General features: G+C 43.8%; 2 protein-coding genes across 6 annotated transcripts; one reads left to right on the top strand and one right to left on the bottom strand.

The window, feature by feature from the left end:
* Positions 1-1,483: 1,483 nt before the first annotated feature.
* Adprm (ADP-ribose/CDP-alcohol diphosphatase, manganese-dependent) lies at positions 1,484-14,036 on the bottom strand. 4 transcript variants are annotated; one of them, XM_006246604.5, is made up of 5 exons: positions 13,941-14,032; positions 13,080-13,178; positions 4,926-5,552; positions 3,639-3,751; positions 1,484-1,878 (listed from the first exon to the last, which is right to left on the bottom strand). In XM_006246604.5, the coding sequence occupies exons 3-5, from the start codon at positions 5,524-5,526 to the stop codon at positions 1,633-1,635; spliced, it is 960 nt and encodes a 319-aa protein (XP_006246666.1). In that variant the 5' UTR covers positions 5,527-5,552; positions 13,080-13,178; positions 13,941-14,032; the 3' UTR covers positions 1,484-1,632. The 4 variants fall into 4 exon arrangements, with proteins under 4 accessions (XP_006246666.1, XP_006246665.1, NP_001009246.1 ...); NM_001009246.1 differs by having other exon boundaries at positions 1,488-1,878; positions 3,635-3,751; positions 13,941-13,968; XM_006246603.4 differs by lacking the exon at positions 13,080-13,178 and having other exon boundaries at positions 3,635-3,751; positions 13,941-14,036.
* Positions 14,037-14,062: 26 nt separating this feature from the next.
* Sco1 (synthesis of cytochrome C oxidase 1) lies at positions 14,063-26,649 on the top strand. 2 transcript variants are annotated; one of them, NM_001173374.1, is made up of 6 exons: positions 14,063-14,321; positions 15,175-15,265; positions 17,895-18,092; positions 18,718-18,810; positions 20,680-20,795; positions 25,824-26,646. In NM_001173374.1, exons 1-6 carry the CDS (start codon positions 14,100-14,102, stop codon positions 25,956-25,958), a joined length of 855 nt encoding a protein of 284 aa, NP_001166845.1. In that variant the 5' UTR covers positions 14,063-14,099; the 3' UTR covers positions 25,959-26,646. The 2 variants fall into 2 exon arrangements, with proteins under 2 accessions (NP_001166845.1, XP_038942500.1); XM_039086572.2 differs by having other exon boundaries at positions 14,286-14,321; positions 15,172-15,265; positions 25,824-26,649.
* The last annotated feature ends 1,236 nt before the right edge of the window (positions 26,650-27,885 follow it).

The following is a 27,885-nucleotide window of genomic DNA, read 5'->3' on the forward strand; positions in this document are numbered from 1 at the left end:
TGTGAGCGTTCACCTGTTCCTGCTAACCCTCTGGAGGAGCAGGCTCTCGACTTGTGGGTCTCAACTCTTTGGGAGTCAAACGACCCTTCCACAGGGGCTGCCTAAGGCCATCTGCGTATCATATATTTACATTAAGATTTATAACAGTAGCAAAATTAGTTTTGAAGTAGTAACAGAAATAACTTTATAGTTGTGTGTCACCACAACACGAGGAACTCTATTAAAGGGTAGAGGCATTAGGAAAGTTGAGAACCACTGCTCTGGAACCATAAATCCTGAATTAATGCTTTCTTTCTAAGTTGCATTGGTCATGGTGTTCTGTTGCAGTGAAAGAAAAGTAAGGCAAGATATTTCGGATTTAAGAAATGCTCCTTTTGAGTAGTACTCATCCCCACCATGCCAAGAGTAAAAATTAGTCAGATACTGTTTTATATAAGACAACAGTACTCTGTAAATACTGAAGGGATACTTATTTTTGAAAACAGTGGCTACTGAAGTCAGATTATAAGGAACAAAATGAAATTGATATTAAAGCAATTGCAGTGCATTTTTGAGTCAATAAAATACACATCAAGGATTTGAGTCTTCCAGTGGGTTAGCCTGTGTGGTCTTTACAGCTTTTGTATGTCTTTAGGTCTAAGTCTTGATGAACCCAATCCATTTGCAGAGGACCTATTGATCCTCTGAATCATGCTTGATTTCTGTGTGTGAGTCATGTTCAGAACATAGATTCAGCATTTTAACACCCTGTATCAAGACTAGTATGGCTGTAAATATTCATAGTACCCTTGGAACCCTCGGAGAAGCACGGAAGACGCCTAAGTCTCAGTGTGTGCTTGCCTTGGGTCCTTACCAGTGGAATAAAAGAATTTTTATTTTTATTTTTTGAAGGCTAACCTTTCTTTTCCTTCAGTGTTTCTGATTTTATCTCAGCACTATGGAGATGTGCATGTATAGTGTCAGTTCATTTTTTTCGCTGGCAGCCTGGTGTTGGGCTTGGTGACCTTACTGGCCAGCTATGCTACCCTTTCCATGAGGGTCTTGAGGTTCTTGGAGGAGATCTCAGCACCTGAAATGACTTCACAGAATGGGGATGTCGCCTATATCTAAGTATAGGTGTTCTAAAACAAGCGACCAAAGTCCACTTACACAGCAGGGTAAGCGGACAGACTTGCCTTGGCTTTTGGCTTTCATGTGCTAAACTGTAGAGTTAACACAAGAGTAATTTCCCCATACCAAAAAGAAAAAGAAAGGAAAGAAAAGAAAGGAAGCAAAAGAAAAGAAATTCAAATTAGGTCAAATACAGTCCCTCCTCAGGACTCTCTGCCCACAGGAGTCTCCTTCCTGGTGTATTTTAATACTTTTAGTACTAGCTTTTAGTACCTGGACATATTATCCAAAAATAACATTTCTGAGTTTTATCTTCACTCATACACACTCAAGCACAAATATATTTTGTACACAAACAGAATACTTAACAGTGTGACTGAGAATTTAACTTTTTATGGAATGAAGTAAAACATAAAACAGTGCCATTCACTTCTACAAAGCAAACAAGATAACAGGATCAAAAACACAAGGCTTATTCCCTTTTGTAATTCATAATTCTGTCTGGAACTCTGCCTCTCCCTTTCAGCAGCATTTTGTCAGGGTAGACATGAACTGTGCCAAAGGCCTGGCTGTCCGGAGCTGTTTCAATAACTCCTTCCAGGTTGACGTGGTGCACGCCGAAAGGATCCTCAGAGTAGCCACCATCATGTGTATGACCCGCAAGGAAGCACACCACACACTGGTGAGACCATATGATTGACAGAGCGTCCACGTAGTTCCAAGCCAGGCACACGCTGTCAGAGGCCTCTGGGTAAATGGGAAGATGGCCTGTTAAGGAGAAATTAGGAGCCAATTAAATCTCTTTCCATGCAGAAAAAAAAGACCAGAAGCTGGTATTCAGGAAAACCAAACCCAAGCACACGAAGATGGAGGTGACAGTGTGCTCTGTAGACTCAGCACTTGGGAAGCAGCAGGAGGAGGGTCATGAGTTCAAGGCCTGCCTGAGCTATGGAGCAGGCAATCTATAGCCACATATTTGATGCGCAGAACAGACAGATGGGTAGACAGTCCACTCGTAAGGCGGAAGATATGTCTATTCAGGAAAATGATCTCCGAGGCCTACACAATCCCAAAGGCATCCTGTGTGGGAAATCAGTGAAGGCCCAGCAGTCATCCAGGTTCTGCGCCAGGATGCAGTCTCACTGAGTTCTGTACGTAGGAATGTTCTATGTAAAGAAAGATGCAGCTAACGAACAGCTTAGGAGCTGCCCAGGAGTTGTGATGTCACTGGACAAATAGTTCAGGAGACTCGAAAGGGCCTCTGGAGATCAAAGCTGCCAGTTCTAACTTGCAGCTGAGAAAACTGATTAAAGCAAGCGGAGAAGGCTGACCTTGGGCCTGAGGAGATACATGGGCACAGAAGTAGGACTTTGAGTTGAAGTGCCAACACGTCTGTCAGCCTAAGACCACACCAGGCAAGAGTTTCTCACGGCGAGTATCACAGCTCGCCTATCTGCTTCTTCCCAATCACCCAGCTCTGCTCTGCTACTGTTTGCACCCTTACATTTAAACCATTTCCATTTAATACCCACTCCTTTATAAGCAAGTAAGAAACGGAGTGGGTAAAAGACCCGAAGAGCAGAACATGGGCCCGAACACTTGTGCACATCCTTCCCTCCTCTTTCTCTGACACGAGCTGTTTAGGCTAAGAGAAGCTAAATGGGCAGTCACGAGGCAGCAGACACACCCCTGTTCAATCAAAGGATTTTCATTAAAGATCCCGTGTGTGTGTGAGAAAAGTGCAGTTTACAGGGTTTGTTAGTCAACTCTCATAATATTCAAAAAACCAAGGGGCAGATGGCTTCCCAACATCATGTGGAAGCAGGCACACCTTCCAAACTGCCTGCCATCTCTAATGGCAGTGTGTCTCAAAACTGATTCTAAATGAAAACTAATTCCTGTGGAACTGTGGGACTGGCAGAGAACTGCAAGTGTGACTGTCACATCTCACACCAGCTTTGCTTCAGCTGGCCAACAGTGACCCAACCGTGGCAATTTCACTGCCAGCCAGGGCTGCTAAGCCTAAGACTTGGTAGAGCCATAATTTGTACATAATTTTATTCCAGTTGGGAAAAGTCCACTTAGAATCTACAGGGGAAACTCAGAGACACTAACACAGATGACAAGATGTTTTTGTTATCTTACAATTCTTTCCTGATGCATTTTTAAATGTTAAGATTTAGGTTTCAATGAAAACTGGTTAAGTAGGGCTTGGAGAGATGGCTCCTCTTCCAGAGGACCTGGATTCAATTCCCAGCACCTACATGTTAGCTTACAAATGTCTAGAATTACAGAAGAGGAGAGCTGACACCCTCTTCTGGCCTCCTTGGGAACTGCAATCACACAGTACACAAATATTCAGGCAAACATTCATACACTAATACAATTATTTTACAATCTCAAAAAATGTAACTATCTGCTTTACAGAAAGAGATATCAAAACACAAATATTACTACTCTTTCATGGATTAACTTCCCAATTTCTAAAATGCCCATGTAACCAAAGGAGCAATTTAATACTTACTCACAATGACCACCTTCTCCTGGTTCGCATCAGAGAATGTAAGAACTTCGTTCAACCAGTTCAGCTGTTCTTGGCTGAATCCTCCATTAAACTGGACATACTGGGGCTCAGAAAGTCCTGAATGAATTTAGCAAGTTAGATCTGTTGCACGTCACTCTCTCCCTCACTTGGGCATTCAGGTTTAGCTAATGCAAGGATGCACTTTCTTTAGGGGCAGCATCTTAGGAATACAGAGCAATATACAAGTACAGTGATGGAAAGTCTAGTCTTGGCTTCCTGTTTATTTCACTCGCTTTCACTATGATCCAAACACAACCTCCTTTCTTCGTCCTCCAGGGCCTACTACATATTCTTGTCCCTGTTGCCTTTGCCAAGGTCGACACTGTGCTGTAGAAGGCTAATGCCGAAGGAAGCCTTAGGGCACGCAGAGCCTTTGCGCCTGCTTCCTGTGCCCGCCAGCTCCCTACCCGACTCTTTCTAGGTATAGCTCCTGTCATCTGGACAACAGCCTGGATTCTTGCGTCCTTGGAGCGCTTTTGTCTGCCCACCTAATCTAAAACAGCACCCCTAGTCTTCGCTGTGAGGACGGACTCCATTTTTCTCCATGCAGTTAACATCCAGGAGAGGATCTGACTTTTGTTTCATTTACTGCTATGGTATGGATATGAAATGTTGCAAGGCTCGTGTGTTGGAAGACCTGGTCACCCACTGTGGAGTTACTGGGAGGTGACGGCATCCTTCAGAGGTGAGAACTAGTGAGGGAAGGATGCCCTCGATGGGGAGAGTACAAGCTTGGGCCCTCTTCTCCCGCTTTGCTTCCAGGCTCTCATGTGTAGGCAGCTTGCTCTAACACATATCCCTTGTCACAACACGCTGCTTTACCACAGGCCCAAATGCAACTGGGCCAAGGGACTAAGAACAAAACGCCTGCAAACCATAAGCCAAGACAGACCTTTCCTCCATGGAAGTTTATTAGTTTAGGTATTGACCAGTAATGGAATGCTAACAAATATACTTATTCGTATCTGCCTGGCCCACTTACTGCTATGGTTCTCCCCATTAAAAAAAAAAAAAGTTACTAAGTGCTCATTCCAGAATGGACACTCAGTATCTGTTGAACGTCTAAAGTTTGAATCACTCGTAACCAGTCTATGTGACTTCAGGAGTAAGAATCCTGACGCTGAACGATGACAATAAACTTTTACCTTAACCATCCATCCTCCTGCTGAATAAAAGGTAGCTGGAGAGCTTAAAGACAAGGTTAGATGCTCAGCTCGGAGCAACAATTCACCTTGAGGACTATTCAACTCCACATTCGGATTGTGCTCCCTCAGGATCTTCATACACTGCTCGTACTTTGGAGAAAACTGGTCTATGCCCAAGACACTCAGGTCGTAAGAATCAAGTAAAATGAACCGGAATTTAGGGAACGGTACAAAGTGATAAGCGTAATAGTTCTCTGATGGCGTGGTCTCAGGATGCTGCGGGATCTGGTCTTCTAGAAACTTGCTGTTCAGTTTGGAGTTTGCTAAGTAGTCTCTGCTGAAGTTATAGAACTCGTGGTTGCCCCACGTGTGGTGAACCGGAACTTTGAGCATTTGGAAGGTGTTCATGACAAGCTCTAGCGACTTTTCCGACACTTTATACTGAGCGTTGTAGCCATCGATGATGTCCCCGAGCTGCAGGACACAACAGGGCATGCTGCTTTCTTTATTCCAGTCCTCGATGGCGCCCTGCAGGTGGACCAGGCTGTGCCGGTAGTACCTCCGCCTGCTTCTTTGAAAATTGTACCCGTCCTCTAAGTCAGCGTACTGAATATCTGCTATGACCCCAAAGGAGAAGAGGGGCTCGGGACCGTCAGCCGGGGAACTGGGGTCCGGCTTATCAGCCATAGCCGCCGAGCAGGCTCCTAAAGAAGCTAAGGAGAGGGGAAAGACACCCATGTTAGAATACTTCAGCTTTCCAATGGACAGAAGAAAATGACAAAACAGGCTAATCGACTAGACAGCAGGATGGACAGACAAGTGTGTAGGCTCTAGGGGTTACTGCCTTAGCTGTGAAATGTTTCCGCTCTCATCTGTAAAGAGGATGGCGTCTCTCACTCAGAAGATTAACCTTTTACAAAAGGGCACTACCATACTGACCATCAGGAATTCCAACCACAGTAGCTAAATTCAAATCTCGAAACATTCCTCACTTTCCACCCACTTTACACGTGAGTGATACAAATCCTTTCCCAAGTCAAAACTGTTGGGGTTTCATCTGTGGCTATTATACGAATGCTAAATTCTGAACCCCAAGAGCTGGCTGCCGTCCAGACAAGTGCAAACTAGCTTCTGCTGTGTAAACCTCGCTCCCCAATTTAAAGCTACAGTTACTAAAAGGATAGAGCCTGTGACTGGGCAGTAGAGGGAAAAATGCAGGACCTAAGATTAGCCGGAGGGGTCTCGGGAGAGACCATGGGGTGGGGAGGGAGGAAGATTGGGGCGGGAGCTCGCCCTGAGGACACACATGGAACAGAGCTAGCCTGGCGAGACTGGAACTACAGGGAACACAGGGACTGTGGTTTGGCCACAGGTTAGAATAGCTCAGAACCTGCCCAGTCTAGACTTACAGCTGGTAAATAAAATACCAGGGTTTTTGTTGTTGTTTTGTTTTTAACACAAAACCGCACCCATCCCACTGCACCATCCCACTCACTCAGCCACTCTACTTCCCACAGCAGACCCCACCCTGGGATACTCAGGCAGGCTGGGGTTCTTGTCTTTGTTGATGAGCAGCCTGAGGAAGTCTTTCCCTTTTAGTATCTGAGGGAAGACAGTGATGCTATGAAAAGAAGACAGTTTAATGACAAATGACCCCAGAGGTTTTGGTGGCATTCATGGGTAGATGCGGCCTTGTTGGACTAAGTAAGCCACTGAGGGCGGCTTTTACAGTTTAAGGCCCTGCACTACCTCCAGTTCGCTCTCTGCTGTTGGACACGTTCTCCCTCAACTTCCTGTTGTGCTGTCATGCCTGCCTGATACAGCAGACTCACAGAGTGGAGATGGGAGGGCTAATGTTGGAGATATGGTTTCTTTGTGTAGCCCTGGCTATCCTAATACTCCCTGTGTAGATCAGGTTGGCCTAGAATGCACAGAGATCCACCTGCCTCTGCTTCCCAAAGGTATGTGCCACCTCGCCTGGATATTAAAAAAAACTCTTATCCCTCTGAACTGTAAGGCAAAATAAACTCTACCCTAAGTTATTTTTTTGGTCATTTAAAAAAACCATGATAGAAAAGTAACTAATATAAAGAAGAATAATTTTAAATTTAAAAAAGCCCAGTGTAGTGCCCGGTGGTTAAAAGAGCTTCCTCCAGGGTGCCTGAATTCCCAGCACCCATGTCAGAAAGCTCACAGCCACCTGTAATTCCATCTACAAAGTCAGAGACCTGATATCCTCTTTTGGATATCAAACCAATGAGTGTGTACTCACACAGAAATATATAAATGAAAAATACAAATGCTATGACATCACTTTGCACTGTCCTTCCTATGAGCAGCTGAATTCTAATTTGAACTGGTTCTCCTCATCTTAGAATCCAGTCCCCAGATTCTGAGCCAGAACAGAAAACAAAATCTTTTCATCCCACACATAATCTCCACTTAAACTATAAAGTATCTCATAAGGTTATTTATAAACAGAATTTGTAACTCTAAGAGAACCAAGAATACCAAGGGTTATGACAAACATAAAAGGCCAAGGTGCTAAATTATCAACTTTTATTATGAGAAATAAACCTCTGTAGTTTTGTCTGAATTGATCAAAACATAGCTGTTTCTAAAAACTCCTGATTTTCTAAAATCCTTCCGACTTCTGATCACCAACCATCTGCTCTGTCTAGCCATGGTCTAAGCATACTCCTGAGAGAGTCTCCAACTCCAGACTCAGCACAGGGGCCAGAGTGCAGTTAGACACGAGAATGGGGCTCTCCTCACTCTGTTGTCACTGAATGGTTCAGTGGGTAAAGGTACCTGCTGCCTGCCAAGCCTGATGACCTGTGTTCAATTTCTAAGACCCACATGGTGCAAACAGTGAACTCCAGGCCTCAAGCTGTCCTCTGACCTCCACGTATGCACTGTGGCACACATGTATCTTGTACACACTTATTTTCCTTAATGTTTTTAAAGAGCGTTTAAATTTGTTCTCTTCTTCCAGTTTCCACCTGAAAACCCTATTAGGCATCATGTCGGAATGCATGTGATGGGAAAGCATTCTCCTAACCTTCCTGGGAGCGAAAGATACTCTTATTGGTAAGGTGGAAAACACAAGATAAAATTACAAGAAAAACAAACACCATTGAGTCAGCTGAAAATACTTGATCTAATTAGTTTCCGATATTTGAGAGTCCAAGTACAGCCAAATGGGATTAAAGCAAAGGCCAGACGGCAAGGTCTTTAGTGAGCATCCTCCCCAAAGCTCAAGACTAAACTGTCCTGAGAACACCCTCCAGTCTGTGACACATGAGCTGGCTGTTTGGAGAGTTAAACTCAGAACCTTTAGGTGATCTCTTAGAGAAGGTTTAGTCCCAGTGATCTCTTCTCTCCAAAAAGCGGTTGTTATTTTTGCTCTGTAAACAATCATTTTCCGTTGATTATGTAACCACACCCCATTTTCTTTCAGGCCAATTTCCCTTCTGAGTTCTAGTTAGTGACCTCCCTTTTCTGGCTGACCACCTGGGGGTAGGTACACAGCCCAAGCTGGGTCAATAAACTTCAACTTAGCAACATCTGTCAGGAGCTTGAGCACAGCTGTTGAAGCTCCTGCTGAAAGCTACCAGGGAAGTGACTATGGTTACACTGCTTTGTCCCAACTCCACTTTCTGTTTGTTTAGGCATTCCTCAGCCCAGTGCCCTCAACAGACACATCTATCTTGGCAACACAATTGGGACTGATCCTGACCACGGTCCAGATGTATTAACCAAAATAATTAATGCTTATACAAACTAAGGATAAACTTAAATAACCAATAAAGCAATACATCAAAATACATTGTCATGCTGGGATGTGACTGGGACAACTACTGTGTTTTGCTGAAACAGATGTTGCCAGGTTACCCTGACCCTGATCCAAGACTGATGTAACTGTAGTCTGTCGACTTTTACCTTTAAAAATGCTGTACTCCTGAGCTTTTGTTTTAAGAGCCTTCCTGAGGTGCTAGCTCACTCTTGGTCACAGCCTTACATGCATTCGTCAAGCCTATAAGAAAACCCGAGTTTCTGGGGGGAAATTGGCAGAGATGAACCCAACATAGAAGGAAGCAAATGTGAACGATGAACGAGTCCTGGAAACTACCTGCACCCACACTGTATACCCGCTCTGTGAGTCTGCTCTATCAGGCAGGCATGGTGGCACAACAGGAAGCTGAGGGAGGGAGAACACGTTCATCAGCAGTATCAAGCAGAGAGCGAACAGGAAGTAGCACGGGGCTTTAAACTGTAAAAGCCTTAGCGTGTAATGTAGGCAGAGCAGGGATCTTACTTCCTGAATCTCTTGGCTACCTTCTACAGACCCACCTCCTCTCACCAGCTACTCTGAGTTCTATAGCCATGGCTAAGAGCAGCCTCTCTTCTCAGCTAACATGAGCATGAAAGGCAGAGCCTCAGAAGAGAAATACAGGTGTCAATTCCCAATTCCCAACAAGTCTTGGGTTAACTCTGAAAGAAAAGACTGCCCAGCACAGGGGTTGGGGGAAGGGTGTATACAGCTTCTCAGTGTAATTCCCAACACCTAACTGACAATCCCCTCACCCCTCATATAGATCCATTTCCTTCTACCAGCTTCTGCCTCCTGGTTTTACCGGTAGGTCTGAAAACAACAGAAAGCTCAGACTCCAGTGACAATGATGATGGCATTGGCAAAAATTCTTTTATGTCTTCAGAGATTTGTCCCTGTATAAAACACAGTTCATCTCTAGAGACATCATAGTATCACCTAGTACCTGCTGGTGTGACAGAAAGCAAAGAAGGGGACAGGGAGATAAGGGATAGGTATAGACCACATATCACTGAGGAGATCAAGAACACCTTTACTAGGAAACAAGGGATGTGTGAAGGCCTGAGAATCTCTCTCTTACCCTAAGGAGGGGCTCTGCTCCACCTCACTCTGGCCTGCTATGGGATAGTTAAAGAGTCCAGAAGGAAGGGCCAGGACTTTTCCAAAATACCCATCTTCATAAAATACCACACACACACACACACACACACACACACACACACACACACACACAGAGAGAGAGAGAGAGAGAGAGAGAGAGAGAGAGAGAGAGAGGAATATTTCACAATGTTAGCGTTAATAAGAGGAAGTCTGAGGCATGCCTATGATTAGGCACAGGAGTCTGGTCCTACGGTGAAGCAAGCATGTGCCAGGAAATTCACAAAACTTCCAGTTTAGCCCGCCCCACGTAAGGCAGCCTAAACTCACATCCAGCACAGAATTTAGCTAGCCTCATCAACTAATGACAGACTAAGCATCAAACGGTACTATGTGTGCCCTGTCGCTCTCAAGAGAACTACTTGAAGAAAACCCATGTGATACCTTGGCGGTTTCTGTTAATAATAAAAGTTCCAGATTCATACTCCACAACAGGCTACCTTTGCAAGGGCTCTATAAAATCAGGCTTTGAGGTATCACTAGCAATTCACTCAATATTTGGTTACAATTAAAAATTAGTTTTTTATCCAACAGATAAAAACCACATTCAAGGAGGCTGAAGAGTGGGGCATTCCTGGTGGGACAACTGGCCGGGGAAGGTCAGCTGGGTGCTTTCTCTGCCTCTCGGAGCCAGCAGGCTTTCACCCCAGTGTCTGACTCCTGAGTCTTCACTGGGAAAAATCAGATGATTGAGATTTTGTTAAAAAATAAAAACAACAATAAACAATATGAAAAAGTTGTAAGACACTTTAGTAGACAAAGAAACTGAGAGTAGAGCTAGTAGTGACATCCTCAGCTGACAGAGTTTAACAGATGGGTGGGATACAACATCAATACAACATCAAACCCAACTTTAACTCGTCATGTGAGTCTGACCGTGTACCCTACGCTTGAGTACAGAACAGAGATTCTGCCCTACACAGAGACTTGTGGCGATAGAAGGGGAACACAACTTCTACTGAGTCTTCTTCAGGAGGGAAACTGAGTATTGATGACGCCGACTGGAAAGGCTGAATAGAAATCTAAGACCTCTTCCAGCTACTCTCTCAAGAAGCCATACCCATACCCTTGTGGCTCTCCTTCCCCTAACCATCTCTTTCCAACTAACTCTCACTCTCGCAGCTATGAAATCTCGTCATAAGCTCCAAACGTGTCGAACTGATTCATCCCGAAACTCCTTTCAACACTGGAGGATCCTAGCTTGACCCAAGCAGAGGACTCTGCAATGAGTGCCCGAGGCTGCCATGGGCAGCAGCATGAGGCTGTGCTTCCCACTCCTGCCCCACTGGGGCTACCATCTTGCCTGGCAGCTACGAGAGGACAGTCCCTGACATGGCACTGCTTCAAGAGCAGCCCATGATAAGATCTCATGTACCTGCAAAGCTTGAGAAGACCTGAAAGCTCTCTGCAGACAAGAGAGAAAAACCCTTACCTTCTTAAAAGCAACTCGAATCCTTACTTAAAAATCCTTACTTAAAGACCTATCAGTGGCTGGAGCCTTACTTTCTGTTCTGCTTGGCTTCACTGTTTTTTGGTTTTTTTTTTTTTTTTTGTTTTGTTTTGTTTTGTTTTTTTAAAGGTGCTCCTGGCATAATACATACCCAATGGTTAAAGCTTTATACTATTGCCCTTTTTTAAAGAATCTGCTCAACCATTAAAATCTTTCTTGGGGGCTGGGGAGATGGCTCAGCAGTTAAGTGTGTTTGCTGCTCTCTCATGAAACAGGAGGTTCCACATAGTAGGTGGCTCACAACTACCTGTGACTCTACCTCCAAGGGACCCAAAACCCTCTTCTGGCATCTGAGGGCAACACACACCCACATGCACCGAGCACGCATACACACACACACACACACACACACACACACACACACACACACACACACACTAAATCTTAAAAAAAAGGGGGGGGGGTCCATAGGCTGGACCAATGGCTCAGAATTAAGAATGTTCTTGCAAAGGATCTGAGTTCAGTTCCCATCACTCATCTCAGGTGGTTCACAAGCACCTGTAGCTCCAACTCCAGGGGATCCCTTACCTCTGCTCTCCTTGGGTGCCTGAACTCGTGTGTACACACAATTTAAAACATATTATTAAAAAAACAACAACAACAAATAATTTTATATGCTGTATACGTGCTGGGAATATACACCTGACACCTGAGATACGTGCCCTTCAATTCTTCAAGTACACACCACAATTCACTAACACCACAGATCTTAGTTACCATGTGATAGAAAGGCCTGGTTACTTTGGTGCTAATCTTAGGGTCAGGCATAACGACCTGCTGTATGCTTCACTGCTTACGTGGTTTGATGTGGTGAGTGACTGCAGCCTCTCCTTCTACATTCTCGCAGAACAGTGAGCCTGCAATCTCCAAACTCAGATTCTCTCACTTCTGTAAAAGTAACTTTTACTCTCCTGTAGTAATTATTGTCTTGGAGGCTTACTGCTAACCCAGGCCTAGTCCTGGAAGCTTCTAGCCTCCATATAATCTAATCTAGGCCTAGAATGTTTTCAGACTCTGAGACTAGGGATCTACTCTAATCTACTGGCTCCTTCTCATTCTCTGGCTTGTTCTGTCTTCACCTGTGTCTAGCTTCTCTCTTCTCTCTCTCTCTCTCTCTCTCTCTCTCTCTCTCTCTCTCTCTCTCTCTCTCTCTCTTTCTCTCTCTGCAACCTGTCTCTGTACAACTGTCCTGGTAAAGCTGCCTCCTTCCTCTCTTTCTCTGCCCTGCTCCCTTAAGTAGCTTCCTCTTCCTTTCCTCTCTCTTCTCTTGAAAGTTGGGCATATCCTATTTTGTCAAATCTTTCTCTGATTCATCACTTTGTCTGCTGCTGAATTAGACTTTCAAACAGGGGTGCTTCCCTCTACAAGCTAACTTTACCTTCATAGTTTAGGATTACAGGTGTGTGCTAAGGGCTGAGAGGCACCACAACTAGAAACAGTATTTTTCAGTAAATAACAGTCTTGAGGTTCACGATTCGGTCAAATAGTCTGCAACACATGCTATTTAGATGAGACAGCTTGACACAGTAGATGGCTGGGTAGGCAGGGTATACATCCTTGTTCAGCATATAGTTATAGGAAACAGATCTTCCACCAACACCAACTCTTAAATAAAATTAATTTGAAACAACAACAACAACAACAACCAGCAAAAAGACTTCTACTAGCTTTGAGTACAAAATTCATAAAATTCCAAATCAACCAGAGAAGAAACAAGTACCATTAAACTACATTACTTACGGTGTTAGAGAGCAGCACAATAGGTCAGAAAAGCCAAGCGCAGAGAAAAATAGTATCATACTCCAGTGCAACAACCACTGAAGCAATGCTGGGATTCCCCTGGAGTTTAAAAAAAAAAAAAAAAAAAAACTTTAATGAAAGGACGGAAGTTATCTTATACTCCACCACAGGGCGAGGTGGGGAGAGAGGGGCAAAGGTGAAAAAGATACTAGATGGGGATCATTTTCCCAACACATGCACGGCAAATAAAATAATAAGCAAATGAAACGAATACGAGTTAAATTTTCTCAAGGAACGGAAAATGAAGTACGTGGCTGTAGCCAACTAGGCAGTCCCAGATGAGGAAACCTTCAACAAACTTTAAAATCTGAGACCGGTGGGTGGAGCGTGAGAGACCTTTCAAAGAAATGAGCCACTGGAGGCTAACTGAAGGATGGTATGACGCAGCACACACCTTTGCAGTGCCTTGTTACCAGGAGGCTTGTACCGCAGTTAGAAGCGCCGGCACTCTGGTCTTAAGTCATCTTACTACCCCAGACACTTAAAGTCTTATTTTTTCTAAGTCATGGATTATGGTTATTTAAAAGTTATGGGATGACTTCTACTTTGGGGTCCGAGACCTCGCAGCTCCACCGGGCCGGTTTTTAGATTGGGCAGTAGGAGGGGACCTCCAGTCTCTTGCAGCTGGGAGAAGCGAAGCCGGCTAGAAGACTCAGGGCCACTAGTCCCACCGGTCTGGTCCTGCGATGTTTGTGTTTTCCAGCGGCTGCCAGGCCCAGCCCAGGATCCCAAGGAAATCATCTCCCAAGGCTCTTGGTCCACAACCCGCCCCACCCTACTCCACCCCTGAGAACCACCTACCGCTAGCAGCAGCACGACCTAGGACTCTTCCACAACCTGAGGGCAAATAGAGTCACCACCGAGCCCAGAGGAAAGAGCGGCCTCCTCGACTTCCGGCGGAAGCGGAAGCTCGAGTGGAAATGGAGAGGCGGCCCTAAGGAGGCGCGGTCTCCTAAATTCATGGCGGCTCTTGTACGGTTAGCGGTGGTGCGTTCACAGTGTCGCCAGCTTTGGCATCTGTTCCCTCGCGGCCATGGGCTCAGGGGTATGGCGGAGAGGCCGAGACCGGAGGAGGCGCGCTGCTCCCTGGGGAGCCGAAACTTCAGCGCCAGGCCGCCACCGCCGGGTGCCGGGCCGGAGCCCAAGGGCAGTCAAGCGGGGTCTCACCGCCCGAAGCTTGGGGTGAGTATCTGCATGGAGCCTTCGGGGCTCGGCGCTCTCTGCAGCTTTCCATCTCTGCATCCTGCAAGGTCACACCTCAGGAACTCCTTGGCGTGAAAGGGTCTTGCTTCCTGGTCAGCGATAGTTCCAGTCTTGACAGAACTGTTTCCTGATCCCAGCCTTTTACAGAGCTTGCGAACCTACTCCTCACCCCGAGCGGTTACAACTCGGGCTTTTGTTAAAAAAAACAAAACAAAACAAAACAGTTCTGGACTTTAAAGAGTATAGAGAAATAACTCAACGTTAGTTTTTAGGAAGCCTCACTTTTAGCTTTCTTTTGATGTGCTGACATTTTGGAAGCCAGTTAGGTCATCTTCCCAGATTTATTTATTTCATTTTTATCCTCGTATCGGTAATCGATTCCTTTTTTTGTTTGTTGAGACCGGGTGTCTTATATATTAGGTTAGCTTAGAACTTGATATGTAGCCAAGAATGACTTCGAGCTTGATCCCCCGCACAGGGTGCCAAGATTACAGGTGTGCATCACCACACCCACTTTTATTCGGTGTTTGGCATGAAACCGAGGACCTTGATACTTGACAATCTAGCACTCTACCAATTAGGTGAACTTCATCTCCAGCCCTTAATTGGTTTGTAAATTAGCGTGGGTAACTTTTTCTTGGGAAAGAGTGCTTTTAGTAGCTATAACTGTATTCTCAAAACCTTACATGATTTATCCCAAAGTAACCTGAAGTATATGGTGTATGTAACAGTGGTTTGTGTATGTACTTGCTATGAAACCAAAGTAATAACTACAGCATGGTTAAGTGTTTGCGTCTTACTTGTTTTATTGTTTTAACCTCTGCCCCAGTAGCCTGTTTCTTGGAAGTCTTTAGCACTCACTTTTGCCATTGGAGGATCTTTATTGGCTGGAATGAAGTACTTCAAGAAAGAGAAGATAGAAAGTAAGTGGTTACCCTTTGGGGTATTTTTTAATTAGTGTATGTGCGTGAAGATGTGTGCACGCCACAGTGGAGGCCAGAGAACTTTTGGGAGTTAGTTCTAACGTATTCTTCCATGGTGAGTTCCTGGGATTGAGCTTGGGTAATCAGACTTTTATATCAAGCACTTCTATCTACTTGGCTATAAGCCAACCCTGTTCTTAAACCTTTTGTTTTAAAATAATTCAAGGATTTCACTAGATGCTGTTTTCCAGGCCAAAGGGCAGTATAGGAGTCTGTGAGGGCCTGAAGAAGTCTTGATCATGGTATCAGAAGATTTCCTAGGGGTCAGGCATGTAGAGCAAAAGAGTTGGGGTGGCAGCATTGGGCAAGACCAGACTAGCTGTGATGGAGGGAAAGCCAGGAACTGCTGTGAAATACCATCGTAAAATGTTGAGGGCACTTTAAAAAATTTAGATTTTAGTGGTTATTCTAAGGACTTTAAGATTTGTTTCAAAAGATTAAGATAAATGTTGTTTGAATCAGTTATTCAGAGTCTCTTGATGCCATTAAATATGAGGAATGTTAGAATATGGGAATGAGAATGCACAGGCACTAGAACTTAGCAATATAAACTATATTGCTATGATAGAGATCACCTTTTAGAGCAGAGTACTTTATTGATATCATTTTCATATTTGTTGAGAGTTATTTCTTTTATATGTGCGTTTTGTCTGTGTGCATGTATGTGAATTATGTGAGTGCCTGTGCATGTGGAGGTCAGAAGAGAGCATTTAGATTTTCTGAAACTGGAGTTATAGGTGTTTGTGAGCTGCCATTAGTATTAGGAATTGAACCCAGGTACTACTGTGCAAGAACAAGTACTTGTAACTGCCATGTCATCTCTCCAGCTTCTAATTTTAGTATTTTAACAGGCATTCAGTTTATTCCCAAGCTGTACCCAAGGAAATGTGTTTTCAAATGTTAAAAAGTTAAGGTAGTGACAGATTATTTGAAATGTAAGCTGCTTTTGCTTTGAAGTCATGTCTAATACATTTGTTTTAGTTAGAAGTTTCTATGAGACCAACCCAGAGTGTTCCAGAATTATTTGTTTGTTTGCTGACATGGTGCCCCGAGCATTGTGTGGTTCCTTCAACATAATCAGAGCCATCGACATTTAGAAAACTAACCCTTATGGACCCATCGTTCTGTCTGAGACAGTCTCAGGTTCAGTTAAGGTTGACACTGTATTGCCTTTGCAATAAAAACAGTTCAGACCCACTCCTTGTTCCTGATTGCCTGTTCAGCTTCTGCAGGTTACACGTTTCCCAGGCTTTACCTGACTTGGCTGACCTTGACAACTTTGAAAACCACAGGCCAGTTATTTAGTAAATTGTTCTTTAGCCTGTACCATCTGATCTTCTCTCGGGGTTTTGTTGAGGCCCTGCAGCCTCTGACAGGGTTGTCACAGGAATGATCCTGCATGTAGTTGGGTGCATCATGATTTTTTTCTTGTCCCATCATTGGTGATGTTGGATCATCTAAGGCATCTCCAGTCTTCTCCTATGACGTGTATGTTTTATCATTGTGCTTGTGTGTACTGTTCTCATCACTCTGCATTTATTCACTTGCTATATATTCAGGCAGGGATTGTGATCTGTTCTCTTCTAATACTCAAAGCATCTCTCGGGGGCTTACAATAGTTTGTTTCTTTGTTTTAATTGTTAACTTGACACAACCCAGCGTCACCTGGGAATTGTCTCAGTGAGGGATGTCTATCAGACTGGCCTGTGGATGTAAGTGACTTTGGGGATTATCTTGATTCCCCCAATTGATGTGGGAAGAACCAGCCTGAAAGTGGCAGGCAGCCCTACTTCCTGGTTTGGGTCCTGTACTTTACAAGAGTAGAGAAAGCATACTAGAGGTTGTGCATGGATGGGTTATTTCTCCTCTAGACTGCAGGCTCGATGAGATTGATGCTGCAAGCTCCTCCCACTGTGACTTCCTCACAGATGGCTATTACCAGGAATTGTAAGATAAAATAAACCCTTTCTCATCTAAGTTTCTTTTTGACAGAGTATTGTATCACAGCATCAGAACTGAAACCAGACGAGTTTGTCGTTGGCACAGGAAGCGTTTGTTGTTGGTTTTGGTAGCCTTTGGGTTTTCCTTCTACCACTGGCTCTGCTTGAGCTTCATCTCAGCTTATTTCTGTGTTTCTCACCAGAACCCCCTGTAGTCTCAGCACTGCAGAGAGCATTCCTGTTCTCTCCTGTTCACAGTTCTGGCTTCCTTTCCATTAGTAACACTCTTATCTCTGTTTGTTTGTTTAGTTAATCTTTATAAAACTATGGTCCCATTGCTACTGCCTTTCCTCATGAAGCTGCCTCTAGCACACTCAGCCTCAAGGCTCTCTCACCCTCACACTGAACAGCTCAGGACTGGATTGTTCCGGGTGAACACTTTTTATCACTTAGTTACAGTGCTCGCATGTGTGGTAGCATTCAATTTTCTTATTTTAGGATTATTTTTCTGAAATCTCTTCCATATTTTATGCCCCTCCATACATATTGTTTCTAGTATTATGCTAACTATTCAGATATTTCAGCGACTCTGGTTACAATGACCTGTCTTGTTGGTGCATCTCTCTTAGAGCTGGAGAAACAGCGGCATCGCAGCATTGGGAAGCCTTTACTAGGGGGACCATTTTCCCTCACAACTCACAATGGAGAGCCCAAAACTGACAAGGACTTCCTGGGTCAATGGGTATTGATTTATTTTGGCTTCACTCATTGCCCTGATATCTGTCCAGAAGAACTGGAAAAAATGATTGAAGTTGTGGAGGAAATAGGTAAGAGACCAATCACGATCTGCACTGTTAGTTACTAGTACTGGTTTCACATTCCGTAGAGTATTGTGATTATTTGGTCTATAAGAGCATAAAGTTCCCACGTTGAGCTTGTTTTGATTCTAGGCCCTTGCTAGGGTGCCAAGTGTTAGGTCATTTAAAAATGGCATTGCGCTTCCAACTCATTTTACCAAAGCGTTCTCACTGTTTCCCCAGTGACACTGAAGGTAAGGTTATGAAATCTGGAGTGCTCAGTACAATTTTATTAGTGTCAATTGAAAGCAGTCTGAAGGAAGCAAACCTCTTTAGGTCGTTTTGCTGTATTCAGTGTTTATTGATATTGTACCTTGCCCTTGATGGGTTAGGGAAAACTACAGAGACTGGAGTGCATTAGGAAGTAGGGTGACTTTGAGAAGTGATCTGGAGCAACACATCTCTGTGTCAGAGTGTGTGATAGGACATCTGCCTGGCTCCTCCACAGACAGAAACTCTCCTGCTCCTCTCCAGATAATCTAATGTGTCTTCTGTGTCGCCCTGACGCTTTGCTGTAGAACAACTTTCTCCGCTTATTGCTGGGTCTCTGTCTTTCCCTTATGGTGACTATTGACTAATTGGACCTTTCTTTCAGACAGTATTCCATCCCTGCCAAATTTAACTCCACTTTTCATCACCATTGACCCAGAAAGGGACACAAAAGAAGCCATCGCAACTTATGTGAAAGGTATGTTTTACTGATAATTTCCACGTGCTCACTTCTTAGTAGTTTGTAGTAGCAAACCGTCTGAGACTTAACAGTGCTTCCTAAAGTAGACGGGTGGTATTGTCGGTTGTTCTGCAGGCAGATAAATCAGTGAAGCTCAGTTACAGCTTCGATTTCTTTTTTTTTTTTTGTTCTTTTTTTCGGAGCTGGGGGCCAAACCCAGGGCCTTCCGCTTCCTAGGCAAGCGCTCTACCACTGAGCTAAATCCCCAACCCCACAGCTTCGATTTCTTGACACACGAGAAACAGGTTTCCCCATTCTTGGTGCTCCGGTCTTTACTTTTATCACAGGGAGGATCGGAACTTGAGCTTCAGGTATTACCTAAGTGGAGAGTGAGGGAGTGTTGCTTCTCACTCTGTGTCTTACTCTCCTTTTTGTTAGAATGGAGAAACATATTTCAGGTGTTATCTGAATGGGAGATTAAAGATGGATTTTGGAGCATAAACAAATTTTGACCTCAGGCTTTATGTTGTTTTTATTTGTTTATTTCTTACATATTTCTTGAGCCTGGGTTTAACTGCACTATTGGTTATCCTGGAACTCACTGTAGACCTGGTACCCACCTGCCTCTGCCTCTAGACTACTGGGATTAAGTGTGCACCATTCTCTGCTTAATTCTGCCATTTTAAGAGACTTTTAAGATTATGTAAATTCCAAAAAACATAACAGCACATACATTCTATGACTGAGTTAGCCATAGCCATGAGTTGGTTTTTTTGGGTTTTGTTTTTTTTTGTTTGTTTCTTTTTTTGTTTTGTTTTGTTTTGTTTTTTATCATAGCATGAATTTTCTTACAGGCACCCTTTGAGCCATCTTATGTTGTTCTTGTTTGTTTCATTGTTATTGTTTTTGTTGTTAATTTTTTTTAACCAAGGACAGTGTATACACCTTTAATCTCAGCACTAGGAGCTATGAGTTCTAGGCCAGCCAGGTCTACACAGTTTTAAGATAGCCATGGCTGCATAGAGAGACCCTGTCTCAAAAATCTCAGGAAAAATAATTTTTTTCATACAGTGTGTTTTAATCCTGTTCCCTCCACCCACTCCTCTTAAGTCTTTCCATCCACCTTCATGTTCTTCCTCCCACCTCCAAAACAAAACAGAATACATTTTTAAAAAACAACAGAAGGTCAAACAAAATACCAAGAAGACAGAAAATACGAAAACAATGAAGCAAAGCTCAAAAGGAAGGAAGAGTACGTTTTGTGTTGGCTACCAACTCCCAGGCTGTGGCCCATACTACAGTGTGGCTGGCGTTCCCATTAACACAGTATCACAGGAGAGAGCTGCTTTCCCTTTTCCCAGCCTCTTGGCTAGGGGTGAGATGCTGCATGCACCTCCCCTTCTCATTGCTCAGATTCAAACAGGCCCTGTGCCTGCTGTCGCAGTCCTGTTGTCTTCAGGAGACACCCATCCCGTCTCTTACAGTCTTTCCATAGTCTCTTCCATGTAGATCCCTGTGCCTTGAGAGGGGGCGAACATGGAGACAGCCCATTCCAGCTGAGTTCTCCCAAACCTCTCACTCAACTGAGCTAACTTTCTTTCCATATGATACAGTGAAAAACCTTCATATGTTTATAACTAAACCAGCTTACAACATGATTTAAATAACTAGAATACATTTCCTTTAGATCCTTGTAATAGTCACAAGAAGATCCATCATATGTCATGGGCATGCAGGAAAGTGTTCGGAGACTCAGGCACAAAGTGGCCTCAAAGCTGCTTTCTAGTGGCATTAGGACTTTCATTTGTGCATGCTTTTTGTTGTTTTGGTTTTGAGTAAAGTATTGTGTCTCTTGTCTTAGTCTCACTGTCTTGTTTTTATATTTAGAATTTTCTCCCAAATTGGTTGGTTTGACTGGCACAAAGGAAGAGATTGATGGAGTGGCCAGAGCATACAGGGTGTATTACAGTCCTGGCCCTAAGGACGAGGATGAGGACTACATAGTAAGTAAATGCTCAGCTCTGAACTCCTGGCCTGGCCTGGCCTGGGATCCTGGTTCTCACAAGTTTTACATGCCTGTCTGGCCTCTGAGATAAAGGAAAAGCTGAAAGGCTGAAGAGATGGCTCAGTGATAAAGGGCACTTGCTGCTCTCCCAGAGAATTCAAGTTCAGTTCCCAGCACCCACCTTGTAGCTCACGATCGACTGTAACTCTAGTTCCAAGAAATCCAATGTCCTTGTGTGGACTCTATAGGCACCAGACACAAATGTGGTTCATGGACAGGCGGTAGGCAAGCACTCAAACACATGAAATGAAAGTCTCTCTTTAAAAAGAAGAAAACTGAAGCCATTGTAAATTCCTTGAGAGTTGTGGATAATGTGAAAATCGAGTAGGCACATATATTTGAAAGATGGCTGCTTATTGTTTAATTTATATTTATTCTCATAATCTGTCTGACTTCCCTAGTTATATATACAAATTACATGGTGTCCATTCTATTTCACTTTCAGTTTATGAGCATCCTGTTGTTTCTCCCTGTGTCTCCCACCCCCAACCCCCGAAAGACCTGTAGATTTTAATGCCCCCTGAGAGGCTTCAGCCTCCTTTGAACATAGACTCCCTGTGTCTTTGATGAAAGGGAAAAAGTGCTTCTTTTGACAAGCAGTTGTAAGCCTTAGGGAATGATACTTCATTGAAAAGCAAGAGAGACAATAACACAAGTCTGCAAGCTTTACTGGCAAGGATCTGTTTACTTGTTGGTCATCATTGTCTGGGAGGTCCTGAGCACCTGGGCCTGTTTCTGGTTGGTGGTTTCGTGGTGTGCGCAGTGGTGACTCTTCTCCACCCAGGTGTTTGTTTCTGAGCACGTTCAGGATTGATGTGGTACCATAGCAGCAGTTCTCAGACTGTGGGCTGCTACTCCTTTCGGGGTTGACCAACTCTTTCACAGGGGCCACCTAAGATGATTGAAAACCGCAAAGGTTTACATTATGATTCATAAGAGTAGCAGAATTAGAGTTATGAAGTAGCAACAAAACTGGTTGGGGTCACTACAACATGAGGAACTGTATCAGAGGGTCACAACATTAGGAAGGTTGAGAACCACCGTACAATAGTATAGGTCTTTTTTCTGTTGTCATACTTTGAGTTTTCTATAATGTCAGTTAAATAAAATGGTTAATCATAAAAGATTTCCTTACAACTAGCTATAAAACTGGTTGTGTGAAGGGGATGAGTAGGACACTAAGACGTGGATTTACCAGCTCCTTGTGGCCGGTCTCTACAGTGATATGCAGAATGTTTGTTTTCTCCATGCCCACTGCAGTTTGTGCCTTTTCTTTCTCCTGCATGTGTACATACATGTTGGCTGGTAAAAGAGCTCTGGCACCTGCCCGTCTCTGCTTCCCTGTACTGCACATACAGGCATGTGTGCCCAGACTTGGCTTTTTCCTGGATTCAGGCAATTCGAATGCTTGTGCTTTTACAGAGAGCACTGGGACAGTAGACCATTCCTTTGTCACTCTGTAGTCCTTGTGTACCCTATGGCCAAAATTAAAATGGGCTCTTGACCACAGTACCTTAAGCCCAACACGGTACTGTATTTTCCAGACCTGGTGCCTCATAGCATTGGGAAAACTTGGGATTCATGGAAGAAAGGGAACAGAAGAAAGATGAATTATTTTTTTCCTGAAACCTTGTTTGAGAGAAGTAGTCAGGTTTTCTGTGGCTTTGTCTTGCTGCATCTGCAAGTGTGAGAAGTAGAAGAAAAGTGCAAAAGTGCTGAAAGAGGAGACCCAAAGGGAAGTGGGCCTTTGGAGGGTGCTAGAGGGGATGGGAGGGTCTAATCATCCTGCCATAAAAAAGCTTTTTTAGATTCTGTAACAGTCCTGTTCTGAAGTGTAAAAGAAAGTTTGCAGATAACCAGATGGCTGGTTTTATTTGTAACATTTTAGTTTAACCATGCGTGGAGGCACACTGAGTTTGAGGTCAGCTAATGCCACATAGTGAGACCCTTGCTTCATTATAACAGTAAAACATTCCATTCAAATCACAAGTATTTTACTGAAACCAAATCTCTTCTTACTACAGGAATGGGGCGAAGCTGCTAGCCCATGTGGTCCCACAGTACTGTCAACTACCCTTCACAGTTTGCTAGTTTAATCCTTCATTGCATAGTTTACCTCAGTTGGTTGCCCTCGGTGTAGTAAGAGTTAGCATTTCCTTGTCACCAGCATGCACAGGCCAGCGAGTACATTAGCAAACCAAGCACATGTTAGGCCTTGAAATTTGTACTTGTGATGCAGTTAATCTGGAATATAGTTGGTATTTTTGTCTTAAAGATTAAAGTACAGATACATAAATCTTATGGAGGCTTCCTTGACCTTCTAGGAGGCATCCTAGACCCACGTTGTTTTGTCCCCGCAAATTGTTCTGCTGCCTTAAGACTGCGCTGACTCATTGCTGTACATTTGCTAAATCAGCCAACAGGGAGAAACTACAGCTTAGAGTTTTTCTTTAGTGACTCCTTATGTCTTGAGGCTGTGGGTAGATGGAAATATCTGTTAGGATTTAAGGACTGGTAAGAGGGAAGTGCTTAAAGATTAACCTCAATGTATAATGGGACGATATTTTCCTAATCTCAGACAAAAGTGATAAAAGTACCATCTTTTGACATTATATACAAATTGAGTATCCAGTTAACAAACATGTAAAGCTAAATTTGCATGTTATTATACACATAGTTACATGCATAAGAACCCATTATTATATAATAAACATTAGCTAGAAAGTAGTTTGGGGAGAGCTAAATCTAAATGAAGAACATCAAATTCATAACAAAAATGTGGATTGTTTAATGATAAACCTCTTTTTAACCCTGTTAAGTTTAGCTGTGACTGGAAAGTTTAAAAATACTGTTGCCAGTCTAGGAAAGATGGGGAGTGTGCAGTTGGAGTGAACTTAAGATAACAGGTGTCTCGTCTCTGTGTGGAGTTAATGGGAACGAGTCTGTTAGGTCCTCTTTGGAAGACAATGTATGTGACGTTAACCGGCACTATTGCTGTGTGGAAATTAGCTTACAGGTGTCATTATTGGTAAAAACTAAGGACTGAAACCCAAGCAACCTTTTTGAAGAGTTACTTTTTCTGTCCTTATGTAGAACATAGTTGTCTTGTGTTGCCTGACAAGGGACTGTCATAAAGTGTTAGTTGTGTGACAGTAGTAGATAGTACTGGGTATAATGCATAGATAACACAGAGAATTTCTCTGAGAATCCATTAGGAACCAGTGCCAGTGGTTCCGTGGGAGCAGAACAAAGGCGCTTTGAGAGTCTAGAAGATGAGTATGCACAATACCTTTTTAGGCAGCTAAAATGTGTATTTAAGAAACATGGGTTGCCGCCTCTGTAGTTGAATGGGAAATAGTGGCAACATGGTGGTAAGAAAAGAATACGTACTTTGAAACTAGACAGATGCTAAATCTTAATGTTAGATCAGGCATTTAGTGGTGTATGTAACTTCCCTATCCAGCCTGTTTGTATTTTATAGAGGACACCTGCCTTAGGATGAAATGATGAGGGAGAGGCTTGGAGATGGCTCAGTGAGGAACAGTGCCTGTAGAATTATCTGTTAGAACAAGTGCTGGTTGTCCCAGTGGTAACCATGTGAATAGTGAAAAGCGAGCACAGAGAAGTTTGACAAGGGCAGAGAATGTCTTTTACTACATACCAGTTGGTAATTTATATTAAGAACCCTCAGAAGTAAGTCCCACATCCTCCAGTTCTGTCCTATAAAGAGGGAAGTGACTAGAATAAAAGGGAAAGGGGAACCTATATTGTGTGTGTGTGAAATCATCAAAAAATTTTCTAAGAAAAGAGGCAGTGAAGGAAAGAGGGCATATGCTACAGAGAAAGGCTTGAGGGGGGAGCCAGAGTTTAGTTCTGATTTTATCAAGTGTGAGGAGAAATTCCAGGCCCTGCCTGGCTCCTACAGTAAATTCTCCACATGAAGTCACCAGCTGTCTGAGCTCTTGGTGGCATTCTTTCCTGATGGCAGGAGAGTGGCTCTTTCCATTTGCTCTCTCCTTATGAATGTGTGTGTATAAAAAGGTGACAGCCTCACAGCCTTATAATGTGGGCTGGGGTATATTCAGGGGTGTTTCCTCTTTGGTATGCGTGATGGCATACCTATCTTTCTGTCTTGCCAGACAAGCCTCCAACAAATTCCACGACTTAGGATGGCAGATCCACTCTTAAAATATCACAGAATGAATATCCAAAGAGTGGTGGCTAGTCTGAACTTATACTGAAACTGAGACATTTTAAGAGGAAGTTAATGGGAAAATTAATGATGAGTTGAAGAGGCTCCTAGAGAGTAGCATTTGTGGCTGGTGGGGAGTTTCCAAGCAGTTTGCTTCAGAGAGCAAGCTCAGAATAGCAAATGCAAATTTCCCAGGGGAGAAAAACATCTTACAGTTTTTGTTAGGATCACAAATATCAAATTTAATCACTACTAGGGTTTGTATCACATGAATAGCTGATGGTTGGTTTTCTGGCTTCTCATAAAGTGTGGCAAGCAGAGTTTAGGCAGTTCCTTAAACATGAGGGTGGGCACCTAGGCACTCACTGACCATTGCTTCGACTCCTGTATAACAATTCCATATGGGTGGAGGAGGTCAGATGAGAGACTCCCAGTCAGAAATGGAAAGTGTTTCAAAATAGTGTGCTGTTCACAGCGTAGGCTACTTATGAAGGCTAGTAGAAGGTGAATTCCTCTCTTGGATACTGTACGGGTGAGTATGTGAAGGTACCAAAAGAATCCCAGGCTAAACCACAGCAGCAGCCATTTCTAGAGCATGGCTGTGCATGCACTGGACTTGGTGCAGGCCCAGTTGGCAGACTGTGCATTAGTGACCGGTACTGCTGTGGTAACTTAAGTACTGATGCTAACTTTCTTATCCTGCAACGTTTTTCTACTCAGTAAAATACGATTGTAATCTTTGCTCACACATTCCTCTCCCTCTTCACTTTACAGGTGGATCATACAATAATAATGTACTTGATTGGACCAGATGGAGAATTTCTTGATTATTTTGGACAAAACAAGAAGAAGGCAGAAATAGCTGGCTCAATAGCTGCACATATGAGGTCACACATGAGGAAGAGGTAGCCAGAGCCATGTCACCTGATGCAGGATTGTCTTGCTGGCAAGGAAGCTTTGTCTCCCAGAGGAACCTCTATATTATGTAACATACAGCGTGGACTGCATACCCTGAGAGCATCATTCTACATGAGATGTTACCCTGGGGCTCAGCCAGCCCAGTCTGCCACGAAGCTACCATGAGTCCAAAGGATCAGCGCAGGCAGAACCAGTGGAGAACAGGCACCCAGAAGCATCAGAGAGGCACACGAATGCACATCTGTAGGCACGGCACTCTTGGAATAGTGTTGCTGCCTCGCCAGTGTCTGCTTGCTCAGGCCTGTGGGGCCAAATTCTACAGGAAAGAGTGTCACTTCCATAATGCTCTCATTGTTTCAACTCGTGTGCTCGCGTGCTCATAGTCAGCATAGGCGTCTACGTCATCTTCATACTGGAGAGTGGACGCTCAGCTTCTTTGAAAAGGCATGTCACCATCAGGTCTGCATCTCATTCCCACAGCAGCTGCTGCTTTGAGGGCTGGAAGAGAAAACTTACTGTTTGCACATAACTGTTGGCTCAGTCCCCACCTTTTTATTTTAATAGCTAAGTGATTTGGTTTGGTAGACCAAATGGAAATGAAAATATTTATCATGACTATAATCTGGTACTTTTTATGTACCAGGTTACACAGTGTATGAAATAAAAGATGTCAGTCTAACAATTTGGACAAGCATGGCTTTTTCTGTGAAGAATGGTTGCCTAGCACACCATTGTAGGGGCAGGGGCCACAGACTGAAGTGGGCGGCAGATAAGTGCTTGTTAAAATGAAGATTCACAGGTCAGGAACTGGCCTCTTGAGTCAGAGTGGTATGCAGAGACCTGGGTTTCTGACTGATATCCATGACCCGAGTCCACACCTGGATCATCTGTTCCATGCAACCAGCTCTTAGGGTGTCAGCAGCTATTCCAGGGAATGTTGTCAGGCTGGGTGTGGTGTACGCACTATTAGTCCCAGCACTCAGGAGGCAGAGGCAGGTGCTTCTTTGAGTTTGAGGCCAGGCTGATCTAACAGTGTTTGGGCCAGCCAGGCTACCTAATAAGACCCTGTCTCCAAGAAAGAAGACAGTGCCTACTGAGTGATAGATCTTGGCTTTGTTTCTGAATCAAACTTCCCTGATAACTGGGCTTGGCTATCACATTTTTAACTTGAACCTTTCTAGTGAATCCAAAGTTGCTATGAATAAGCTTCTTCCCAAACACAAGTTAAGTTTATGTGCAGGTGATGAAGACTTATCTTCTGGTTTTTAACACTTTGGTGCTTACAGGAAGCCTAATGTAAGTACTCAGTGTCACCATGAAAGAACACCTGTACTTGTTATAGGCCAAACCATGTCATTTACTGTTAATATATTCAAGTCCTGGAGTCAGACGCTTCAGAATGTGACTGAATGTAAAAAGGCTTTGTTTTTTGAGGCAGGGTTCCTCTGTAATCCTGGTCGTCCTGGAACTTGCTTCGAGGACCAGATTGGCCTTGGACTGAGATCCATCCACTTGCTTGCCTCCCAAGTACTGGGACTAAAGGAGTGCACCACGACCATCTAGCTGGAGAGTAAGGCTTTAAGGAGGTAATTAAGTTTAAATGAAGCTGTTAGGTTTGCTCTTCCTTAAAGCAATACGATTGGTGTCCTTAAAAGTGTAGGAAATTAGGACACAGGAAAACAGGTAGAAGCACAATTGTCCATCCCTGGCCTCAGAAGCAATCAATTCTTGATACCCCGGTCTCTAGAACCTTAAGAAAACAAACATTTTCTGTTAAATCACTCAGTCAGCTGCAGTGAACCAGTACAGTCCATCCCTTAGTTGGGAGCTACCATGTGGTTGCTCGGAATTGAACTCAGGTCCTCAGAAAAAGCAGTCAGTTAACTGCTGAGCCATCTCTCTGGCCCCTTTAGAGACA

This window comes from Rattus norvegicus, chromosome 10, assembly GCF_036323735.1.
Source record: "Rattus norvegicus strain BN/NHsdMcwi chromosome 10, GRCr8, whole genome shotgun sequence".
NCBI classification, from domain to species: Eukaryota; Metazoa; Chordata; class Mammalia; order Rodentia; family Muridae; genus Rattus; species Rattus norvegicus.